The sequence below is a fragment of the Bubalus bubalis genome, chromosome 11 (genome assembly GCF_019923935.1).
Source record: "Bubalus bubalis isolate 160015118507 breed Murrah chromosome 11, NDDB_SH_1, whole genome shotgun sequence".
NCBI classification, from domain to species: domain Eukaryota; kingdom Metazoa; phylum Chordata; class Mammalia; order Artiodactyla; family Bovidae; genus Bubalus; species Bubalus bubalis.
The window spans coordinates 73,717,672-73,737,071 of record NC_059167.1 but is presented as its reverse complement, the minus strand read 5'-3'; the positions used below and the strand labels follow the sequence as shown (position 1 = coordinate 73,737,071).

Sequence of the window (19,400 nt, the reverse complement as noted above, 5' to 3'; positions counted from 1 at the left end):
GAAGTTATAAGTGCTAGGAGTTTCTTAGACATTTCAAAGATGTACACCTTGAGAAGCTTTTTAAGACTGGGAGTGTGAACCATTTGTTTTCTTTTACCTAATGCTTAGTTCAGGCCGGGCTTATCGAGATACTAAACACATGGATGAAAGAGCTCCCAAGCAAACTGGTGGGATTGAATTGGGTTTTTCTCCCATTTTTTTAATATTAGTATTTGTATATTTCTGAGAGATGTTGGAAAATGATAATTCTAAGTTCATGGAATTTCTGTTGTCAGATCTTGTATTTTTCTGACATAGGAACTAGTCATCTCCCTTCTGTGTGCATATAGAACAACATACTACATAGAGCCATTGATTTACATGACTTCTACATGACCTCTTTGTGGTGTCCCAAGGATGAAAGACCAGAAAAAACCAAGGACAGTCTTGGAATGCATGAATAGATAAAACCAAGGAAGGTCTTAGAATGCAGGAACAGAAAAAAAAACAACCAACAGAACCTTATCGTCCTTCTCTCCCCCTTGTAACTATTAAAGAATTTCAGGTCCTCCTGAGCAGTATAACCTGTCTCCCCTTGTACCCCGTATAGGGAGGTTTCTGCCTTTCTGTTCCCCCCACCCAGTATATATGCCTCATCCAATCCGCAAATGACCCTCAAGACCCCTATCCTGCTCCTTGTACCCTGGCTATAAAAATGGACCAAGGACCCCTGTTCTACGTCGGTTCTCCCTTGAGCTGGCCAGCATTCTAACAGCGTCTTCTACTCTAATAAACTTTATTTTCCTCTCATCCTGTCTCATGTCTGGAAATTCTTTGCCAACTCACGCATGGACCATGACACTCTTCCTTTTGAAAGAGGCAGGATGGATCTTCTGCCTGAAATTTGATTCAGATGCCAAGATGATTTTGCCTCTCTCTCTCACACACACACACACGTATGGAAAGGTTTATCACTAGCATAATGAAACTTTGGGGGAGAGTAGGGCAGGGCCTCTCAAGCTGACTGAGAGATGCCTTGAGAGAGGAAGGACAGGAGAGTGGCATGGAGTTTTATGATATTCAGGGTTTGGGGCTAGGAGTGGGCTGAGGATTCCTCTCATGGGCAGTGGCTTGTATGTTCAATTTACTTGCCAGTCTCAAAAACTTTGTAACAAGAGTGCCAAGGTATGGAGGACAGAGGAAGAGGCAGAGGTGAAGCTTAAAAACTGTCAGCAATTAAAGATTAGAAAATGAAGTTAGACTCTGCATTATACTTTTCCCACCACGTGTGTGATTGTTGATGGCTTATTGATGGAAGGTGTTGTATTGACATTGTGTTGTTGTGTGGACTGGCTGGCAACTGCAGAATTTGATTTTACCCAACTTTGTTCTCTTGACTTCTACTATTTCTGACAAGTACGGGCAGCCATCCCTGCTCCAAATGGTATCGTTTGTACGGAGTGCATTGTGGATGGGTGTCTGGTGAGAAATGGACGTGGAGGATCTACTGTTCACCCAGACCGGGTGGCACACTTTGTTTATTAAACATGAGAGCTCAAATTTGAGTTTACTTTTATATTAGAGCTAATGATCTGTAAGTTTGCCTTCCATGACCAATACTATTTTCATTCATGTTAAGAGATAGTTGGAGGAAGTTCCTGTGTTTGTTCATGGATGAGTTTGAATGTTTATTAATCTGTCAATAACCAGCATGTTTCCCCAACACGTCATCTAGTATGTGCCAGTGTTACCGACCAGGGTTCTTGGCCTCCTTAAATCAGTAGAAATTGATCAGAAGCCAGACGAGAAATTCAGGCAAGTCTTGACTGGGACACGTGCTACAACACGAGGGAGTGAGAACAAGTGACATGTTCCCTTGCTCTGTCTCTGAGGGGTGGTGAGCTGGCATCTTAAGTAGGGTGAGGGTAGGGGTAGACTGGTGGGTCAGGATGCAGGAGTGGCTCGAGTGGTCTGCCCACCACCTGATGGTTCATGTTTTATGCAGGGTATATGTACAGTATCCTGCTTTTATTTCTGACTGTTTCAAAGTGGCAATTGGGGTTTTGGTCTTTTTGTATCTTGTTCATAATTTTCCCCAACTGAGCATGTACACAGTTATTTTTAGTCCCTTGTAGTTTGTTTGTATTCTGTTGCTTGAGGAGATGTTTGTCCAGGTATAAGCACTGAACTCCTTCTTGCCAATTTCAGACTTAAATTGAAGAAAGTAGGGAAAACCACTAGACCATTCAGGTATGACCTAAATCAAATCCCTTATGATTATACAGTGGAAGTGAGAAATAGATTTAAGGGACTAGATCTGATAGACAGCATGCCTGATGAACTATGGATAGAGGTTCGTGACATTGTACAGGAGACAGGGATCAAGACCATCCCCATGGAAAAGAAATCCAAAAAAGCAAAATGGCTGTCTGGGGAGGCCTTACAAATAGATGTGAAAAGAAGAGAAGTGAAAAGCAAAGGAGAAAAGGAAAGATATAAGCATCTGAATATAGAGTTCCAAAGAATAGCAAGAAGAGATAAGAATGCCTTCCTCAGCGACCAGTGCAAAGAAATAGAGGAAAACAACAGAATGGGAAAGACTAGAGATCTCTTCAAGAAAATTAGAAATACCAGGGAACATTTCATGCAAAGATGGGCTCGATAAAGGACAGAAATGGTATGGACCTAAGAGAAGCAGTAGATATTAAGAAGTGGCAGGAATACACAGAAAAACTACAAAAAAGATCTTCATGACCAAGATAATCATGATGGTGTGATCACTGACCTAGAGCCAGACATCCTGGAATGTGAAGTCAAGTGGGCCTTAGAAAGCATCACTACGAACAAAGCAAGTGGAGGTGATGGAATTCCAGTTGAGCTGTCTCAAATCCTGAAAGATGATGCTGTGAAAGTGCTGCACTCAATATGCTAGTCAATTTGGAAAACTCAGCAGTGGCCACAAGACTGGAAAAGATCAGTTTTCATTCCAATCCCAAAGAAAGGCAATGCCAAAGAATGCTCAAACTACCGCACAATTGCACTCATCTCACACGCTAGTAAAGTAATGCTCAAAATTCTCCAAGCCAGGCTTCAGCAACATGTGAACCGTGAACTTCCAGATGTTCAAGCTGGTTTTAGAAAAGGCAGAGGAACCAGAGATCAAATTGCCAACATCCGCTGGATCATGGAAAAAGCAAGAGAGTTCCAGAAAAACATCTATTTCTGCTTTATTGACTATGCCAAAGCCTTTGACTGTGTGGATCATAATAAACTGTGGAAAATTCTGAAAGAGATGAGAATACCAGACCACCTGACCTGCCTCTTGAGAAACCTGTATGCAGGTCAGGAAGCAAGAGTTAGAACTGGACATGGAACAACAGACTGGTTCCAAATAGGAAAAGGAGTACGTCAAGGCTGTATATTGACACCCTGCTTATTTAACTTGTATGCGGAATACATCATGAGAAACGCTGGGCTGGAAGAAGCACAAGCTGGAATCAAGATTGCTGGGAGAAATATCAATAACCTCAGATAAGCAGATGACACCACCCTTATGGCAGAAAGTGAAGAGGAACTCAAAAGCCTCTTGATGAAAGTGAAAGAGGAGAGTGAAAAAGTTTGCTTAAAGCTCAACATTCAGAAAATGAAGATCATGGCATCCGGTCCCATCACTTCATGGGAAATAGATGGGGAAACAGTGGAAACAGTGTCAGACTTTATTTTTCTGGGCTCCAAAATCACTGCTGATGGTGGCTGCAGCCATGAAATTAAAAGATGCTTTCTCCTTGGAAGGAAAGTTATGACCAACGTAGATAGCATATTCAAAAGCAGAGACATTACTTTGCCAACAAAGGTCCATCTAGTCAAGGCTTGGAGAAGGCGATGGCACCCCACTCCAGTACTCTTGCCTGGAAAACCCCATGGACTGAGGGGCCTGGTAGGCTGCAGTCCATGGGGTCACGAAGAGTCGAACATGACTGAGCGACTTCACTTTCACTTTTCACTTTCATGCATTGGAGAAGGAAATGGCAACCCACTCCAGTGTTCTTGCCTGGAGAATCCCAGGCGGAGCCTGGTGGGCTGCTCTCTATGGGGTTGCACAGAGTCGAACATGACTGAAGTGACTTAGCAGCAGCAGCAGCATCAGTCAAGGCTATGGTTTTTCCAGTAGTCATGTATGGATGTGAGAGTTGGACTGGAAGAAAGCTAAGCACCTAAGAATTGATGCTTTTAAACTGTGGTATTGGAGAAGACCCTTGAGAGTCCCTTGGACTTCAAGGAGATCCAACCATTCCATCTTAATGGAGATTACTCTTGGGTGTTCATTGGAAGGACTGATGCTGAAGCTGAAACTCCAATACTTTGGCCATGTAAACAGTTGACTCATTGGAAAAGACTCTGATGCTAGGAGGGATGGGGGCAGGAGGAGAAGGGGACAACAGAGGATGAGATGGCTGGATGGCATCACTGGCTCAATGGACATGAGTTTGAGTGAACCCTGGGAGTTGGTGATGGACAGGGAGGCCTGGCGTGCTGCGATTCATGGGGTCACAAAGAGTCAGACACGACTGAGTGAACTGAACTGAAGCACTGTAGCCCATCTTCCCAGGTGGCTCAGTGGTAAAGAACCCACCTGACACTGCAGGAATTGCAGGAGACTGAGGTTCAATCCCTGGGTTGGAAAGATCCCCTGGAGGAGGAAATGGCAGCTCACTCCAGCATTCTTGCTGGGATAATCCCATGGACAGAGAAGCCAGGTGGGCTATAGTTCATGGGGTCACAAAGAGTTGGACATGACTGAGCAACTGAGGATGGATGCACTCGAGCACTGCACTCAGGGGTCCCAGGTCCCAGCCTCTCCCCAGCTCCTTAATTTGGGGTATATCCTTAGACTACTTTTATTATTTTTTAATTTCTTCTTTAAACCAATTGATTTTTTGTTTTCTTTTTGCTTAAATAAAATTAACTTTATCTTAAAGCAATGATTCTCAAACTTTAGCATGCCTTATTACTTGGGGAGCTTGTTAAAAGTGTTCTCTCAGTTTCTTAATCAGTAGGTCTAGGATAGGCCTAAGAATGATGATTTCTAAGACGTTGCTTTCTAATTATTGTGCTGGAGAAGACTCTTGAGAGTCCCTTGGACTGTAAGGAAATAAAAAAATCAATCCTAAAGAAAATCAATCCTGAATGTTCATTGGAAGGACTGTTGCTAAAGCTGAAGCTTCAATACTTTAGCCACCCAATGCAAAGAGCCAACTCATAGGAAAATACCCTTGGGAAAGATTGAGGGCAGGAGGAGAAGAGGGCGACAGAGGATGAGATGGTTGGATGGCATCACCGACTCAATGGACATGAGTTTGAGCTGGCTCCGGGAGACAGTGAAGGCCAGGGAAGCCAGGCATGCTGCAGTCCATGGGGATTGCTAAGAGTCGGACACGACTTAGTGACTGAACAAGAAGTTCCAGGTGATACTGATGCTGTGGGTCCAGGGACTAAACTGCATCTTCTAACAGTGTCTTATAGCAGTAATACTCACAATAGCATGGGTTTTATGTGCTAGTTTGACTTTTTTCTAAGGCACATAAAATAAGTATTCAACTGTTAAAATAAAGTCCAGCTGTCTGTTACTGAAAGTATGACCTCACTGGTGTGTGTGCAAAGCCTTGGAACACTGAATAGTCTCCAAACATAATTCAGAGGAAGCATCCTTTCCCGTTAAAACTGAAGATACATACTTGAACACGTTTCTGAACAATATAAGACAATGGGTAAAGCCACTGTGAGACACACACAGGGCACACATTAGAGTCTGTGGGCAGAAACAGAGCTGTGTTTCATTTTGGGGGGAAATCAGAAAGTCTCCAATCCCCCAGCTGTGTGCATAGTCTGGTTCTGTCAGTGTCGTGTGAGTATGTTGGGGAGGGGCTGAGATATATTGGATGTGTGTGTACAGAGAGTATAAATGAAAACCAGATTTAACCACACACTGGTGTCTATAGGCTGGGAAGTCTCCGAGGAGACGACGAACGGATCAGTCATATAACTTGATGGAACCAACCATTGTAACTCACGCTGTTCATGTTGACCCCACACTCATCAAACCTCACTGTGATTAAAAAGACCCCTGCCTCTTTTAACGGAGAAGGCAATGGCACCCCACTCCAGTACTCTTGCCTGGAAAATCCCATGGACAGAGGAGCCTGGTGGGCTGCCATCTATGGGGTCGTACAGAGTTGGACACGATTGAAGCGACTTAGCAGCAGCAGCGGCAGCCTCTTTTAAAGAGTTAGGGAAAAATTGTCCCAATTTTACAAGTGATTCTTGAAATTGGATAATGTCAACAACCTTTAAGTTCTCAGGCATTTGGAATTTTGTTTATACCTGATGCTTACCCAACCATAAGAACAACAGTAACTCACAAATAAAACAAACAAAACTCTGTTAAGGAAATAAGACGGGTTCTTTGGGCTTGAATGACATCATTGGTACTGACTAGCATGTGGTCTAAGGGTAGTTGTTTAACCATTCGCCTCAGTCTCTCCATCTGTAAAATGGGTATTGATATGATAAGATCTACCTTGTAAGTGTGATGTGAGGATGGCATGAATTAACCTATGTAAAGTGCTTAGAACAGTTCTTGAGAAATAGCACTCAGTAATGTCACCGGTACTTGTGTATAATGTATGTGATTAAGAGAAACTCATGCAGTCAGTGATAAACTGCAGTAGTGGTTACTACCCCCATGTTAGAGAGGTCCTCTTTAATTTTGTTCTTGGTGAGTTGAAGAACACACCCCTGTGATGGTACCTGCAGAAAGTACCTTTTGTTGTTGGGAACTGATCAAAAAGAAAGGTCTGTATAGTAAAAGGGGTTGCTACCAATTAGACCAAGTACTTGACTAGAAAAAGCTCTATTTTTAATGGAGGGAAGTTCTTACCTCCTCCCAAAATGTTGAATCCTGCAAGTCAGGATCCTTTTTCTGTCTTTCCATATCATGTATTATTTCCCTAAAAGACATTATTCAAACTGCTTCTTTTGTGGGCTAGATTATTTAAATCCATTTGTTAATTTCCATTGAGGCTAATGAGGCTTCAGAGAAGTCTACTGTTTTCAAGCCCTGATATTTAGAACCTCTATTCCTCTTTTTCACACATTGATTAGAGTCCCAAAGCTACTGAATTGTAGGGTCAAGTTCTCTTTTTAAGAAACAAAAACATCCGTTGTGTTGAACAGAGACCACTGCCTCCCCATCGTTGCCCCCAAGAGACAGGGAAGATTTGCCTTGGTCTTCTCCAGGGTATTTGCAAACCCAAAAAATGTGGAGGGAGGGGACTGCCACCAGCAGGACACAGTTGAAAACCACCAACCATAATTCATTATTCTGTAACCTTTATCCTCTCTTACCATTCTCTTATGAACCCTCAAAGGGAGTATTCCACAAGCAAGGGTGTTAACTTCCTCCTTCTGCGTGCTGCCTGCTTATTGTATTTTATCATCTTTGTCACAAATGGGGATGTGTTTTCCTGCCACCTGTCACACTAGGACTGTTGGCACAAAACTGTTGTTTGAAGAGGAGATGAATCAAGATTTACTGGGTATTAGCTTTGCAGTGATCTTCATCAGTCTGTTGATTAGTCAGAACTATATGTCACGCCCTTCCAGGTACAGTTTACCAAAAAAGAATCATTTCAAAATATATTCTACAATGTTTCTCTTTAGGATGTAAATAGATACTATTCCCAAGGGGCACCAGTGTTGAAAGAAGGTTGGTTTGGCTAAGCTTTCTTTGCCTGCTTTGTGGAGACTTGGAATTGATTCAGGTTTAAATGTTGATCATCACTTTGGTTAGGGCTCAACACTTATACAAGACTCATACTTACTAAATTGTTCTTATTTGATCCACCTAGAAGACTCTTTTAGGGGCTTCCCAGATAGTTCAGTGGTAAAGAGTCTGCCTACCAATGCAGGAAACATGGGCTTGATCCCTGAGTTTGGAAGATCCCCTAGAGAAGGAAATGGCAACCCACTCCAGTATTCTTGTCTGGGAAATCCCATGGAGAGTGGAGCCTGGCCAACTACAGTCTGTGGGGTCGCAAAGAATTGGACACGACTTAGCGACCCAACAACAACTCTCTTATACCTATATGATATTCTTTTTATGACATGGTGGTGTTGTTCAGTCACTCAGTCATGTCCAGCTCTTGGCGACCCCATGGACAGCAATATGCCAGGCTTCCCTGTCCTTCACCATCTCCTGGAGCTTGCTCAAACTCATGTCCATTGAGTCAGTGATGTCATCCAATCATTTCATCCTCAGTCGTCCCCTTCTCCTCCTGCCTTCAATCTTTCCCAGCATCAGGGTCTTTTCAAATGAGTTAATTCTTTGCAGCAGGTGCCAAAGTATTGGAACTTCAGCATCAGTTCTTCCAATGAATATTCAGGATTGATTTCCTTTAGAATTGACTGGTTTGATCTCCTTGCAGTCCAGGAGACTCTCAAGAGTCTTCTTCAATACCACAGTTCAAAAGCATCAATTCTTCAGCACTCAGCCTTCTTTATGATCCAACTTTCACATCCATACATGACTACTGGAAAAACCATAGCTTTGGCTAGACGGACCTTTGTTGGCAAAGTGATGTCTCTGCTTTTTAATATTCTTTTTATGACACATGAAGAAGCTAATATATATAAATATAACCTTAGCAATCTTTTTCTTATACTTTAATGCTGCTGCTGCTGCTAAGTCGCTTCAGTCGTATCCGACTCTGTGCGACCCCATAGACGGCAGCCCACCAGGCTCCCCCGTCCCTGGGATTCTCCAGGCAAGAACACTGGAGTGGGTTGCCATTTCCTTCTCCAATGCAGGAAAGTGAAAAGTGAAAATGAAGTCGCTCAGTCATGTCTGACTCCTAGCGACCCCATGGACTGCAGCCCACCAGGCTCCTCCATCTGTGGGATTTTCCAGGCAATAGTACTGGAGTGGGTTGCCATTACCTTCTTCGACTTTAATGCTAGGTATGCATAAAGAAAATGATATAAAAGACATAGAACCTAGTGCTAGTGCTAAGTCACTTCAGTTTTGTCAGACTCTTTGTGAGTCTATGGACCATAGCCTGCCAGGCTCCTCTGTCAATGGAATTCTCCAGGCAAGAATACTGGAGTGAGTTGCCATTTCCTTCTCCAGGGGATCTTCTCAACCCAGGGACTGAACCTGCATCTTAACATCTCCTGCATTGGCAGGCGGGTTCTTTACCACTAAAGCCACCTGGGACTCCCCATGGAGGCTAAAGAAGATATTTTCATTGAAAGGCCTTCTTCCCTCATAACCCATCTCAGCTCCTCTTCTCCTGGATGGCACCATTTTCCTGATTTTGTTAATATTGTTTGCTTTTCTTGTATAGTCTTTCATTTGTGAACCTAGATATAGAATTTTGGGATAAGGAGGTATGGATATCTTCAACTTTATTAGAAATTGTTGAACATTTTCCATAGTGATTGTACCAATTCGCATTCCTACCGCAAGGGCCTGAGGGTTTCCATTGCTCTACATCTTCACCAACAGTCAGTTCTGTATAACTTTCTTCCTGATTGCTAAATGAGAATAGGCACAGGTAATGCATCTGATAGAGTGCCTGATGAACTATAGACGGAGGTTCGTGACATTGTACAGGAGACAGGGATCATGACCATCTCCATGGAAAAGAAATGCAAAAAAGCAAAATGGCTATCTGAGGAGGCCTTACAAATAGCTGTGAAAAGAAGAGAACCCAAAAGCAAAGGAGAAAAGGAAAGATATAAGCATCTTAATGCAGAGTTCCAAAGAATAGCAAGGAGAGATAAGAAAGCCTTCCTCAGCGATCAATGCAAAGAAATAGACAAAAACAACAGAATGGGAAAGACTAGAGATCTCTTCAAGAAAATTAGAGATACCAAGGGAACATTTCATGTAAAGATGGGCTCGATAAAGGACAGAAATGGTATGGACCTAACAGATATTAAGAAGAGATGGCAAGAATACACAGAACTGTACAAAAAAGATCTTCACGACCCAGATAATCACAATGGTGCGATCACTCACCTAGAGCCAGACATCCTGGAATGTGAAGTCAAGTGGGCCTTAGAAAGCATCACTACGAACAAAGCTAGTGGAGGTGATAGAATTCCAGTTGAGCTATTTCATATCCTGAAAGATGATGCACTCAATATGCCAGCAAATTTGGAAAACTCAGCAGTGGCCACAAGACTGGAAAAAGTCAGTTTTCATTCCAATCCCAAAGAAAGGCAATGCCAAAGAATGCTCAAACTACCACACAATTGCACTCATCTCACACGCTAGTAAAGTAACGCTCAAAGTTCTCCAATCCAGGCTTCAGCAATATGTGAACCGTGAACTTCCAGATATTCAAGCTAGTTTTAGAAAAGGCAGAGGAACCAGAGATCAAATTGCCAATATCCGCTGGATAATCGAAAAAGAAAAGAGTTCCAGAAAAACATCTATTTCTGCTTTATTGACTATGCCAAAGCCTTTGACTGTGTGGATCACAATAAACTGGAAAATTCTGAAAGAGATGGGAACACCAGACCACCTGACCTGCCTCTTGAGAAACCTATATGCAGGTCAGGAAGCAAGAGTTAGAACTGGACATGGAACAACAGACTGGTTCCAAATAGGAAAAGGAGTACATCAAGGCTGTATATTGTCACCCTGCTCATTTATCTTATATTCAGAGTACATCATGAGAAACACTGAGCTGGAGGAAGCACAAGCTGGAATCAAGACTGCTGGGAGAAATATCAATAACCTCAGATATGCAGATGACACCACCCTTATGGCAGAAAGTGAAGAGGAACTCAAAAGCCTCTTGATGAAAGTGAAAGAGGAGAGTGAAAAAGTTGGTTTAAAGCTCAACATTCAGAAAACGAAGATCATGGCATCCGGTCCCATCACTTCATGGGAGATAGATGGGGAAACAGTGGAAACAGTGTCAGACTTTATTTTTGTGGGCTCCAAAATCACTGCAGATGGTGATTGCAGCCATGAAATTAAAAGACGCTTACTCCTTGAAAGGAAAGTTATGACCAACCTAGATAGCATATTCAAAAGCAGGGATATTACTTTGCCAACAAAGGTCTGTCAAGGCTATGGTTTTTCCAGTGGTCATGTATGGATGTGAGAGTTGGACTGTGAAGAAGGCTGAGTGCTGAAGAATTGATGCTTTTGAAGTGTGGTGTTGGAGAAGACCGTTGAGAGTCCCTGGACTGCAAGGAGATCCAGCCAGTCCATCTTAAAGGAGATCAGTCCTGGGTGTTCTCTGGAAGGACTGATGCTGAAGCTGAAACTCCAGTACTTTGGCCACCTCATGCGAAGAGTTGACTCATTGGAAAAGACCCTGATGTTGGGAGGGATTGGGGGCAGGAGGAGAAGGGGACGACAGAGGATGAGATGGCTGGATGGCATCACTGACTCGATGGACGTGAGTCTGAGTGAACTCTGGGAGTTGGTGATGTACAGGGAGGCCTGGCGTGCTGTGATTCATGGGATCACAAAGAGTCGGACACGACTGAGCAACTGAACTGAACTGAACTGAATGTATCTGTTACTTGCATGTCCTCTTTCACAGTGCCTATTAACGCATTTAGCTATTTTTCATTTTCTGTAGTTTTTTAAGGAACTATTCACACATATATTTATACTAGATCTTTGGTTATGGGTTCCAATTATATTCTCCTACTCTCTGGCTTGTCTTTTCTCTCTTTTTATAGTATATTGATGAAAAGTTCTTAATTTTAATATAGTTGAGTTTATTACTTTTATGCTTTATATGTAATGCTTTTTTGAATCTTAAGTTCTTTCCTATCCTGAAGTTATAAAACTATTACTCTGTGTTGCTTATAAGATACTTGGTTTTGTACAGTGTAGCTCTTTATCAATTTAGAATGACTATTCCATGGTATAAAGTTGGGATCGAGCTTCATGTTTTTTTTGTGACTATCCACTTTTCCCAACCGATAATTATTGAAAAGACTGCTCTTTATTGTAAAGAAAGATCTTTTGTGCTGCTTCTGTCATACCAAGTAACCATAAGTTTATGTTGTATTTCTAGTCTCCTAGTCTATTAGTTCCTCTTTTAGTACCACACCACCATAATTGGGTTGTGATAGGAAAAAGTAATTCTTGTTACATAATAAGGCATGTTGTCTTATCTTTATATTTTTGTGAAGTTTCTTGGATTTTTGTATGTTCATGCTTCAATATACATTTCAGAATGAGGTCCTTAAGTTTGAACAAAACAAAAACCCTGAGAAATGTTGAATGGGATTGCATTGAATTGTTAGACCAATTTGGGAAGATCCATCTTTACACAGCAAGGAGATCCAGCCAGTCTATCCTAAAGGAAATTAGTCCTGGGTGTTAATTAGAAGGACTGATGTTGAAGCTGAAACTCCAATACTTTGGCCACCTCATGCGAAGAGTTGACTCATTGGAAAAGACCCTGATTCTGGGAGGGATTGGGGGCAGGAGAAAAAGGGGATGACAGAGGCTGAGATAGCTGGATGGCATCACCGACTCAATGGACATGAGTTTGAGTGAACTCCAGCAGTTCGTGATGGACAGGGAGGCCTGACGTGCTGTGCTTCATGGGGTCGCAAAGAGTCGGACACGACTGAGCGACTGAACTGAACTGATCTCTACACTATGGAATCACCCAAAACATGATTTGCTTACTTTCTATGTCTTTCTTTGTAATACATTTATATATAGTGTTTCTATTTCCTCATATGAAGTCTTGCATTTTTTGGTTAGGTTCTTTTTAAGTACTTTATATTTTTAGAGGTACTTGTAAATGTCAAGTTTTTTTCTTTAAACTGTTGGTGATATCAAGATTTTTGTATTCTAATTTTACATCCATCAATTCTACTAAACTCATGTATTCTAATATTTTACCTGTAGAATCTTTTGGATTTTTTTAAATACACAGTCATAGTGAATAATGAGTTTATGTTTCCCTTTTATATGTGTGTGTGTGTGTGTGTGTATGTGTGTGTGTGCACGTGTTTTTCTTTTCTCTTGTCCTACTGCATCTGCTGGTACCCTTAGGAAAACCATGAATAGAAGTGGTAGTAACAAGTATTCTTGTGTTATGGTGACTCTCCTAGGGAAAGCATTCAGAAGTTAAATATTTGTAAGTTTTAAAGAATTTTAATGTACTATAGTGTTAACTTTTTTCTTTTTTGTATAAGAATTCTGATTCTGAGTTTTAACCAGATGTGTAGATTCATGTAACCACCACCATAATCACGACCGAGGATAGTCACCCTCAAAATTCCTTTGTATGCTGCTCCGTTGTAGTCCAGCATTCCCCTGTGTCTAACTTCTGGCCACCGCTGCTCTGATCTGTTCTTCATCTGTGTGGTTTTGCCTTTTCCAGAATGTTGCTGCTAAGCTGCTAAGTCGCTTCAGTTGTGTCTGACTCTGTGCGACCCCATAGACGGCAGCCCACCAGGCTCCCCCGTCCCTGGGATTCTCCAGGCAAGAACACTGGAGTGGGTTGCCATTTCCTTCTCCAATGCAGGAAAGTGAAAAGTGAAAGTGAAGTCGCTTAGTCGTGTCCGACTCCTAGCGACCCCATGGACTGCAGCCCACCAGGCTCCTCTGTCAATGGGATTTTCAAGGCAAGAGTACTGGAGTGAGTTGCCATTGCCTTCTCCAGAATGTTATATGAAATTAAAGAACAGTCAACCTCTGAGGCTGACTTCCTTCACTCTGCATAATGCCTTTGATATTTGTCTTTGTTGATGTATTATTACTATTGTTGAGTAGTATTGAATTCTATGGACATGCCGCAGTTTATGTATATATTAACCAGATGAATTATGCACGTTTTTTAGCTATGCAACTTATTTTGCTTCTTTGGATAATGGGGATAATGCACCTACATCATAGGGTTATTGTAGTGATGAAATGAGTTAATCGCTATGAAATACTTAGGTAATTCCTGATATATAGTACGTGCTCAATAAATACAATCCGTTATTTCTGTCTACATTGTTAGTAAAGATTTTGAAATAGAAAAGAACTTAACAAGTTCAAGGAATAGGAAGAGAGCCAACGTGCCCGGTGTGTAATGAGAGGGGAAGGTGGCGTGTAGAAGGTGTGTAGGAGCAGGGTCAGACCTTAATGGGCTACAGCCTGGAGTTTTTATTTTAGTCCAAATACAGTGGAAAGCACAGGGATGAGACGTGATCTGGTTTATGACTTTAGCAGATCATTTAGGCTAAGAATGAGTCATGGAGGTGGTGGGAGTGAAAGCAGATTACCATGGTAGTCCACAGAAAACATGGTGGTGGCTTAGACCATAGTGGTGCTTATGGGGTTGGTGAGAAGTGGTTTGATTGAAGGTAGGGTTTGGAGGTAGAACCCACAGAACTTGCTGAGGGATTGTAGTTCAGTGGAACACATTCCCCATCAGAGTAGTGATGTGGCTAGTCTTAACTATCAACAGCAACACTGTTTTTTCTTACAGCTTTCCTGAAGATTTTCCTCATGCATTAAAAAAAAAAAAAATTGGAATATAGTTGATTGACAATGTTGTGTTAGGTTCTGCTGTACAGCAAAGTGAATCAGTTACACATATGCACATATGTCGACTCTTTTTTAGGTTCTTTCCCTCACCAGTCATTACAGAGTACTGAGAAGAGTTCCCTTTACTATACAGTAGGTTCTTATTAGTTGTCTAGTTTACGTATAGTGGTGTGTCATCTACTTTTGATTTGAAACTTAAACTTTCTTGCCCGATATCTGGAATCCACCTGAAGAAATAGCCTGCCTTTTCATACACTTTTAAGTGACATCTGATGTCTTTCTTACTCATAATCACAGTCCCAAACACATTTGTAAAAAAAAATAAATAAATAAAAATGGAAACTTAGCCCACGACAGTGTTTTCTCCGAGTGTTTTTCCTTGTGGTTCTCTACAGCCTGTGTAGTGCTGTGACCCCACATTCTAAGTCATCCTGCTGGAAGGGAATTTGATTCGCCAGTGGGATGGTAGTTTTAGTGGTTGGCAGGAGTTCCTGTGTACGCTTGGGACTGACTGTTGGAATAAACATTATTAGACTCAGACTAAAATTGGACCAGAAATTTATTTTCATCCTCCTTTCAACCTCAACTCACCCTCATCCACATGACAAATGGTCTTGACTTTTTGAAGTGATCTTAAAGATTAAAGTCAGCCCTGGGTGCTGGCTTATTAGTCTTGCATTCAAATGGAGATTTTTTTTTTTTTTTTTGGAAACAGTTAAAAATAGAGTTCTCTGATCTCACATGGAGACATTTTCTTTTATTTCCTGTGTGTCTTCTCTTAACATGACTATATTTGTTCTCTGTGGGTCTTTAGCTTCCAACTCCTTCTTAAGACAAATACCTGATCAGTCTATATCTGAAGCACTCATGTCTTTTTTTTTTTTAAACTCTATCCTCTCTGCTTAATTTTGGACATTTCATATTTCAGGATTTGCTAAATCGGGGGGAAATCTCCCTTCTATCTTGAGTTTCTAGTTGTATTTTGCCCCAGTGTTTATCATCTTTTGTCAGGTTAATGTCAAACTATGGTATTTATTTACTCAGTTGACTGGTAGGAGGGCTTATGGAATCTTAGAGCTACTCATTAGAATTCTGTGCATAATTTTGTGCTTCTTTGTAATTGGCTTCTTTTGTGATCTTACAGAATATCAAGCTGCTATTTTACACTTGAAGAGGGAGCACAAAGAAGAAATTGAAAACCTGCAGGTATATTTCTTTGATTCCCCTGAACTGGTTATTTGAGACTGATGCTTGGTTTTCTCATGTGTTGAAGTAAATACTCCGCTTTTTTGACACATTTACCAAGACAGCATCTCCACTGTGTACCTGCCACCATGTCTTGAGTTTATCCTGGGGATAAAAGTCTTGAATGCCATATTTAGTAGAATTGAATTCCTATTTTTTAAAAAAAAATACCACAGATGCATTTGGGGAAAGATTTGATTGGAGAAAATGATGGTTTTATTTGGAATGCAGGGAAGAAGATTGAGTATTTAGACTTTCATTGTAAATAAGAAAGCTCGGAAATAGTTTCCTATGCACATTGCAAATTATTTTGTTGGGTGTCCTCCCAGCCTTGTGTTCGTTTGTGTGTTGCTTAGCACATGTCTGCAATGTGATGTCAGGCAGTTAAGGAAGTGGACCTAGTAGGAGGAAGAATTGTGCTGGATCAGCCATTCCATATCCCCAGAGAGCACTTGGACGCTGCTGACTTGAGCTCCTTTGTGAAGTCCAGAAAGTCTGAGGGATCGTTTCCTTTGTCCCACTAATTACCATTCCCTTATGTTTGGTATTTACTTGCTGGGCCTATAACAGGAAGTTTCACAGTCATAATTTGACATAACTAAATATTGAATCAGGCACTGATTCCAGTTTACTGATAACTGGGGTTGACCCCATATCTCAGGAGAGAACATTAGCGAAATTGAAATCAGACTTGGTGGTTGTATAGTGCTAGGTCATTACATGCTAATTCAGTGAGTTTGTGGATCAAATATTCTTCTTTCCATTAGGTGATAGTATTCTTTTTTAAATAACTGAGATTGTATATTTGATTTTATATGAAGCTACTGCAGGTAGCAGAAAGATCACTAAATAAGGCATGTGTGACTCTTTGCAACCCCATGGACTGTAGCCCGCCAGGCTCCCCGTCTATGGAATTTCCCAGGCAAGAACTCTGGAATGGGGTTGCCATTTCCTACTCCAGGGGATCTTCCCAACCCAGGGATCAAACCTGGGTCTCCTGAATTGCAGACAGATTCTTTACGGTCTGAGCTACCAGGGCAGCCTTATGGGGTATGAATTCAGGCCACCCCTGAACAGCTTGGCTTAAATAGTTTGGGGGAGGGAATAAGTCCATTTCACAAAGAAACAAAAAAGTGGAAAAGTACCTCTGACTCCTAGGGGACAAAATGGGGGAGAGAGGGGGGCCCTTATTTCCTTTGTTGCAAAATGCTCTACAGAGACCTTGCTCTTTGTTCTGATGTGTAAAAGATTGCCAGCTGTCTCAGAGAAGCTGCAGTGGGAATTAATTAAAGAAGCAGATTGCTGAAGAGGGTGGTACAGAAGTGAGTCCATGAGCAGAAGCATTCTATAATAGCTCAGCCATAAGAATTAATACAACCTTCCCCAAGTTATAGATCAGCCCTGGGAGTACTTTGACAGCTAATAATATTCACAGGGACCACAGGTACTTGCAATCTTGGGGCTCTTCCTTTGTGCCAGGCATTTTTCTAGGCATGTTACATATATTATTTCATGTCTTTTCATCTCCCTCCACAAAAAAGTCTTATGATCTTACATCTCAAGCTAGGAGAAGTTTTGAGAAGGGAAAGGGTGAATAAGTGAAAAAGAAAACAACTATATTGTAATCATGATCTTCATTTAAAATAAAGGTTAGAAGGCAATGGCACCCCACTCCAGTACTCTTGCCTGGAAAATCCCATGGACGGAGGAGCCTGGTAGGCTGCAGTCCATGGGACCGCTAAGAGTCAGACCTGACAAAGCGACTTTGCTTTCAGTTTTCACTTTCATGCATTGGAGAAGGAAATGGCAACCCACTCCAGTGTTCTTGCCTGGAGAATCCCAGGGACGGGGGAGCCTGGTGGGCTGCCGTCTATGGGGTCGCACAGAGTTGGACACGACTGAAGCGACTTAGCAGCAGCAGCAGACCAAGGTATGATTGACAATAATAAACATTAAAAAGTGTTCCTAGTTATACTTTAAGCTTTCTTTAAGTATATCTGAAATAATTATCTGTTCTTTTAATGCTATTAGTAAACTTAAAAATACATCCCTTTTTTTTTCAATTTATTTTTTATTGAAGGAAATTGCTTTACAATATTGTGTTGGTTTCTGCCATACATCAACGTGAATCAGCCATAGGTACACGTGTTTCCCCTCCCTTGTGAACCTCCCTCCCCATCCGGCCCTGCTAGGTTGTCACGGAGCCCTAGTTTGAGTTCCCTGAGTCATACAGCAAATTCCCTCTGGCTATCTCTTTTATACATGGTAGTGTATGTGGAAACTGGCAACTCTTACTCCTCATCTGACCTAAAGAAGTGTCTTGTTGGCAAGTAGAACATTTTAAAGATTGAATTAGAAATAGTTTAAAGTAGGGAGAGATTTCTAGCTGCGTCTGAAAAAACAGTTGGAAAAACTGGTAATGGTGCACTTATTTTCCTGTATGACTTGAACCAGCTGGGGTTGAGGAACAGACATCGCTTCAACTTAGGACAGGTGGTCTCTAGTTTGCCGCTGTCCCCACTCTGGGCCATTTCCTCTGCCTAGTTCCTTTAACCCCTGGGTGATGCAGAAAATAACTAGATGTTATTCTGACCAAGTCAGAAAAGATGCAGGTTCATAAATCTGTAACCCCATTTGGCTGTACTTGTGGGCACTCGCTGAACATCATCCCCACCTGTTTTATTCCACTAAGTGACAAAGTCACGTCTGTTGTCACAGGACTGGTGGAAGACAATTGGTGAGCAGCTCTTTTGGTGCTCATTTCTTTATATGGATTTCAACTGGCAGCCTTCATGGCCTGCTAGATTTTCTTTCTCTGCTTACAGGTCACAGAGAATCAGATTTGTTTCAGGACCTCTTCAAAATGCCTTTCTAAAGTAAGAAAGAGTCTGTGCTTAAGTACATAGGGAAAGTGATTCATTCTGTCACCATATGTAAGAATTGATATGTGTCATATTTAGTTTTTTGAGACTGTTTTCATAGACTTAAAAAAAAAAATGGCCTGACTCAACAAGTGGAGAACCTAATGTCAGCTTGCTATTCTGTTTTTGACTGTAAATTCGTAGGAAGTCATTTAATTGTTAAATTCCCCCACCTACAAAATAGAATCCATTTTGATTGGAGGTTGGAACTTTTAGCCCAGAGGCTCAAGGCTTATAAAAGTGGGGAGTTTTTATCTCAGATATGCTCTGTAGCCCACACTTGTGGAAGGCTATGATCTAGAAGGGGCTTGGTCCTGGAACCGGCTTTTCAAAATGTGTAGCAACTCAGATACATATCCTCCCTGTAATTCAAAAGCAAAAAGTTATTGATGATTGGAATGAATTCATTTCCAAATTCCATCAATTTATGTATACCTTTTACCCAAAGCCCTTGACTGACTTTTCTACTCAAATCTCCAGTAGGAGAGTTGTGGCAGGTCCAACATTTTCTATGGCTTAGCTATTTCATTTATACTAAAACCAGAAAAATTCTTAAATTTTGTTCAAGTATGCCCTTCATTTAGCAAACCTTGCCCTAAGAGTATCTGATCACTTCATGATATTCAGCATCATCTAGTTCATTTTTCAGTTCTGAATAAGTCTGTGTTACT

At 41.5% G+C, this 19,400-nt stretch overlaps 1 protein-coding gene across 15 annotated transcripts in view; it reads left to right on the top strand.

Moving 5' to 3' along the window:
• Positions 1–19,400, top strand: part of FMN1 (formin 1) — a 498,278-nt gene that overhangs the window by 201,913 nt on the left and 276,965 nt on the right. For 14 of the 15 annotated variants that reach the window (XM_025295965.3, XM_044925241.2, XM_025295966.3 and 11 more), the window contains one exon: positions 15,708–15,769. The exons of the other annotated variant lie outside the window; for it this stretch is intronic. In XM_025295965.3, the coding sequence (XP_025151750.3) occupies positions 15,708–15,769 (62 nt within the window). The remainder of the gene's footprint in view (positions 1–15,707; positions 15,770–19,400) is intronic. 15 annotated transcript variants of the gene reach the window in all.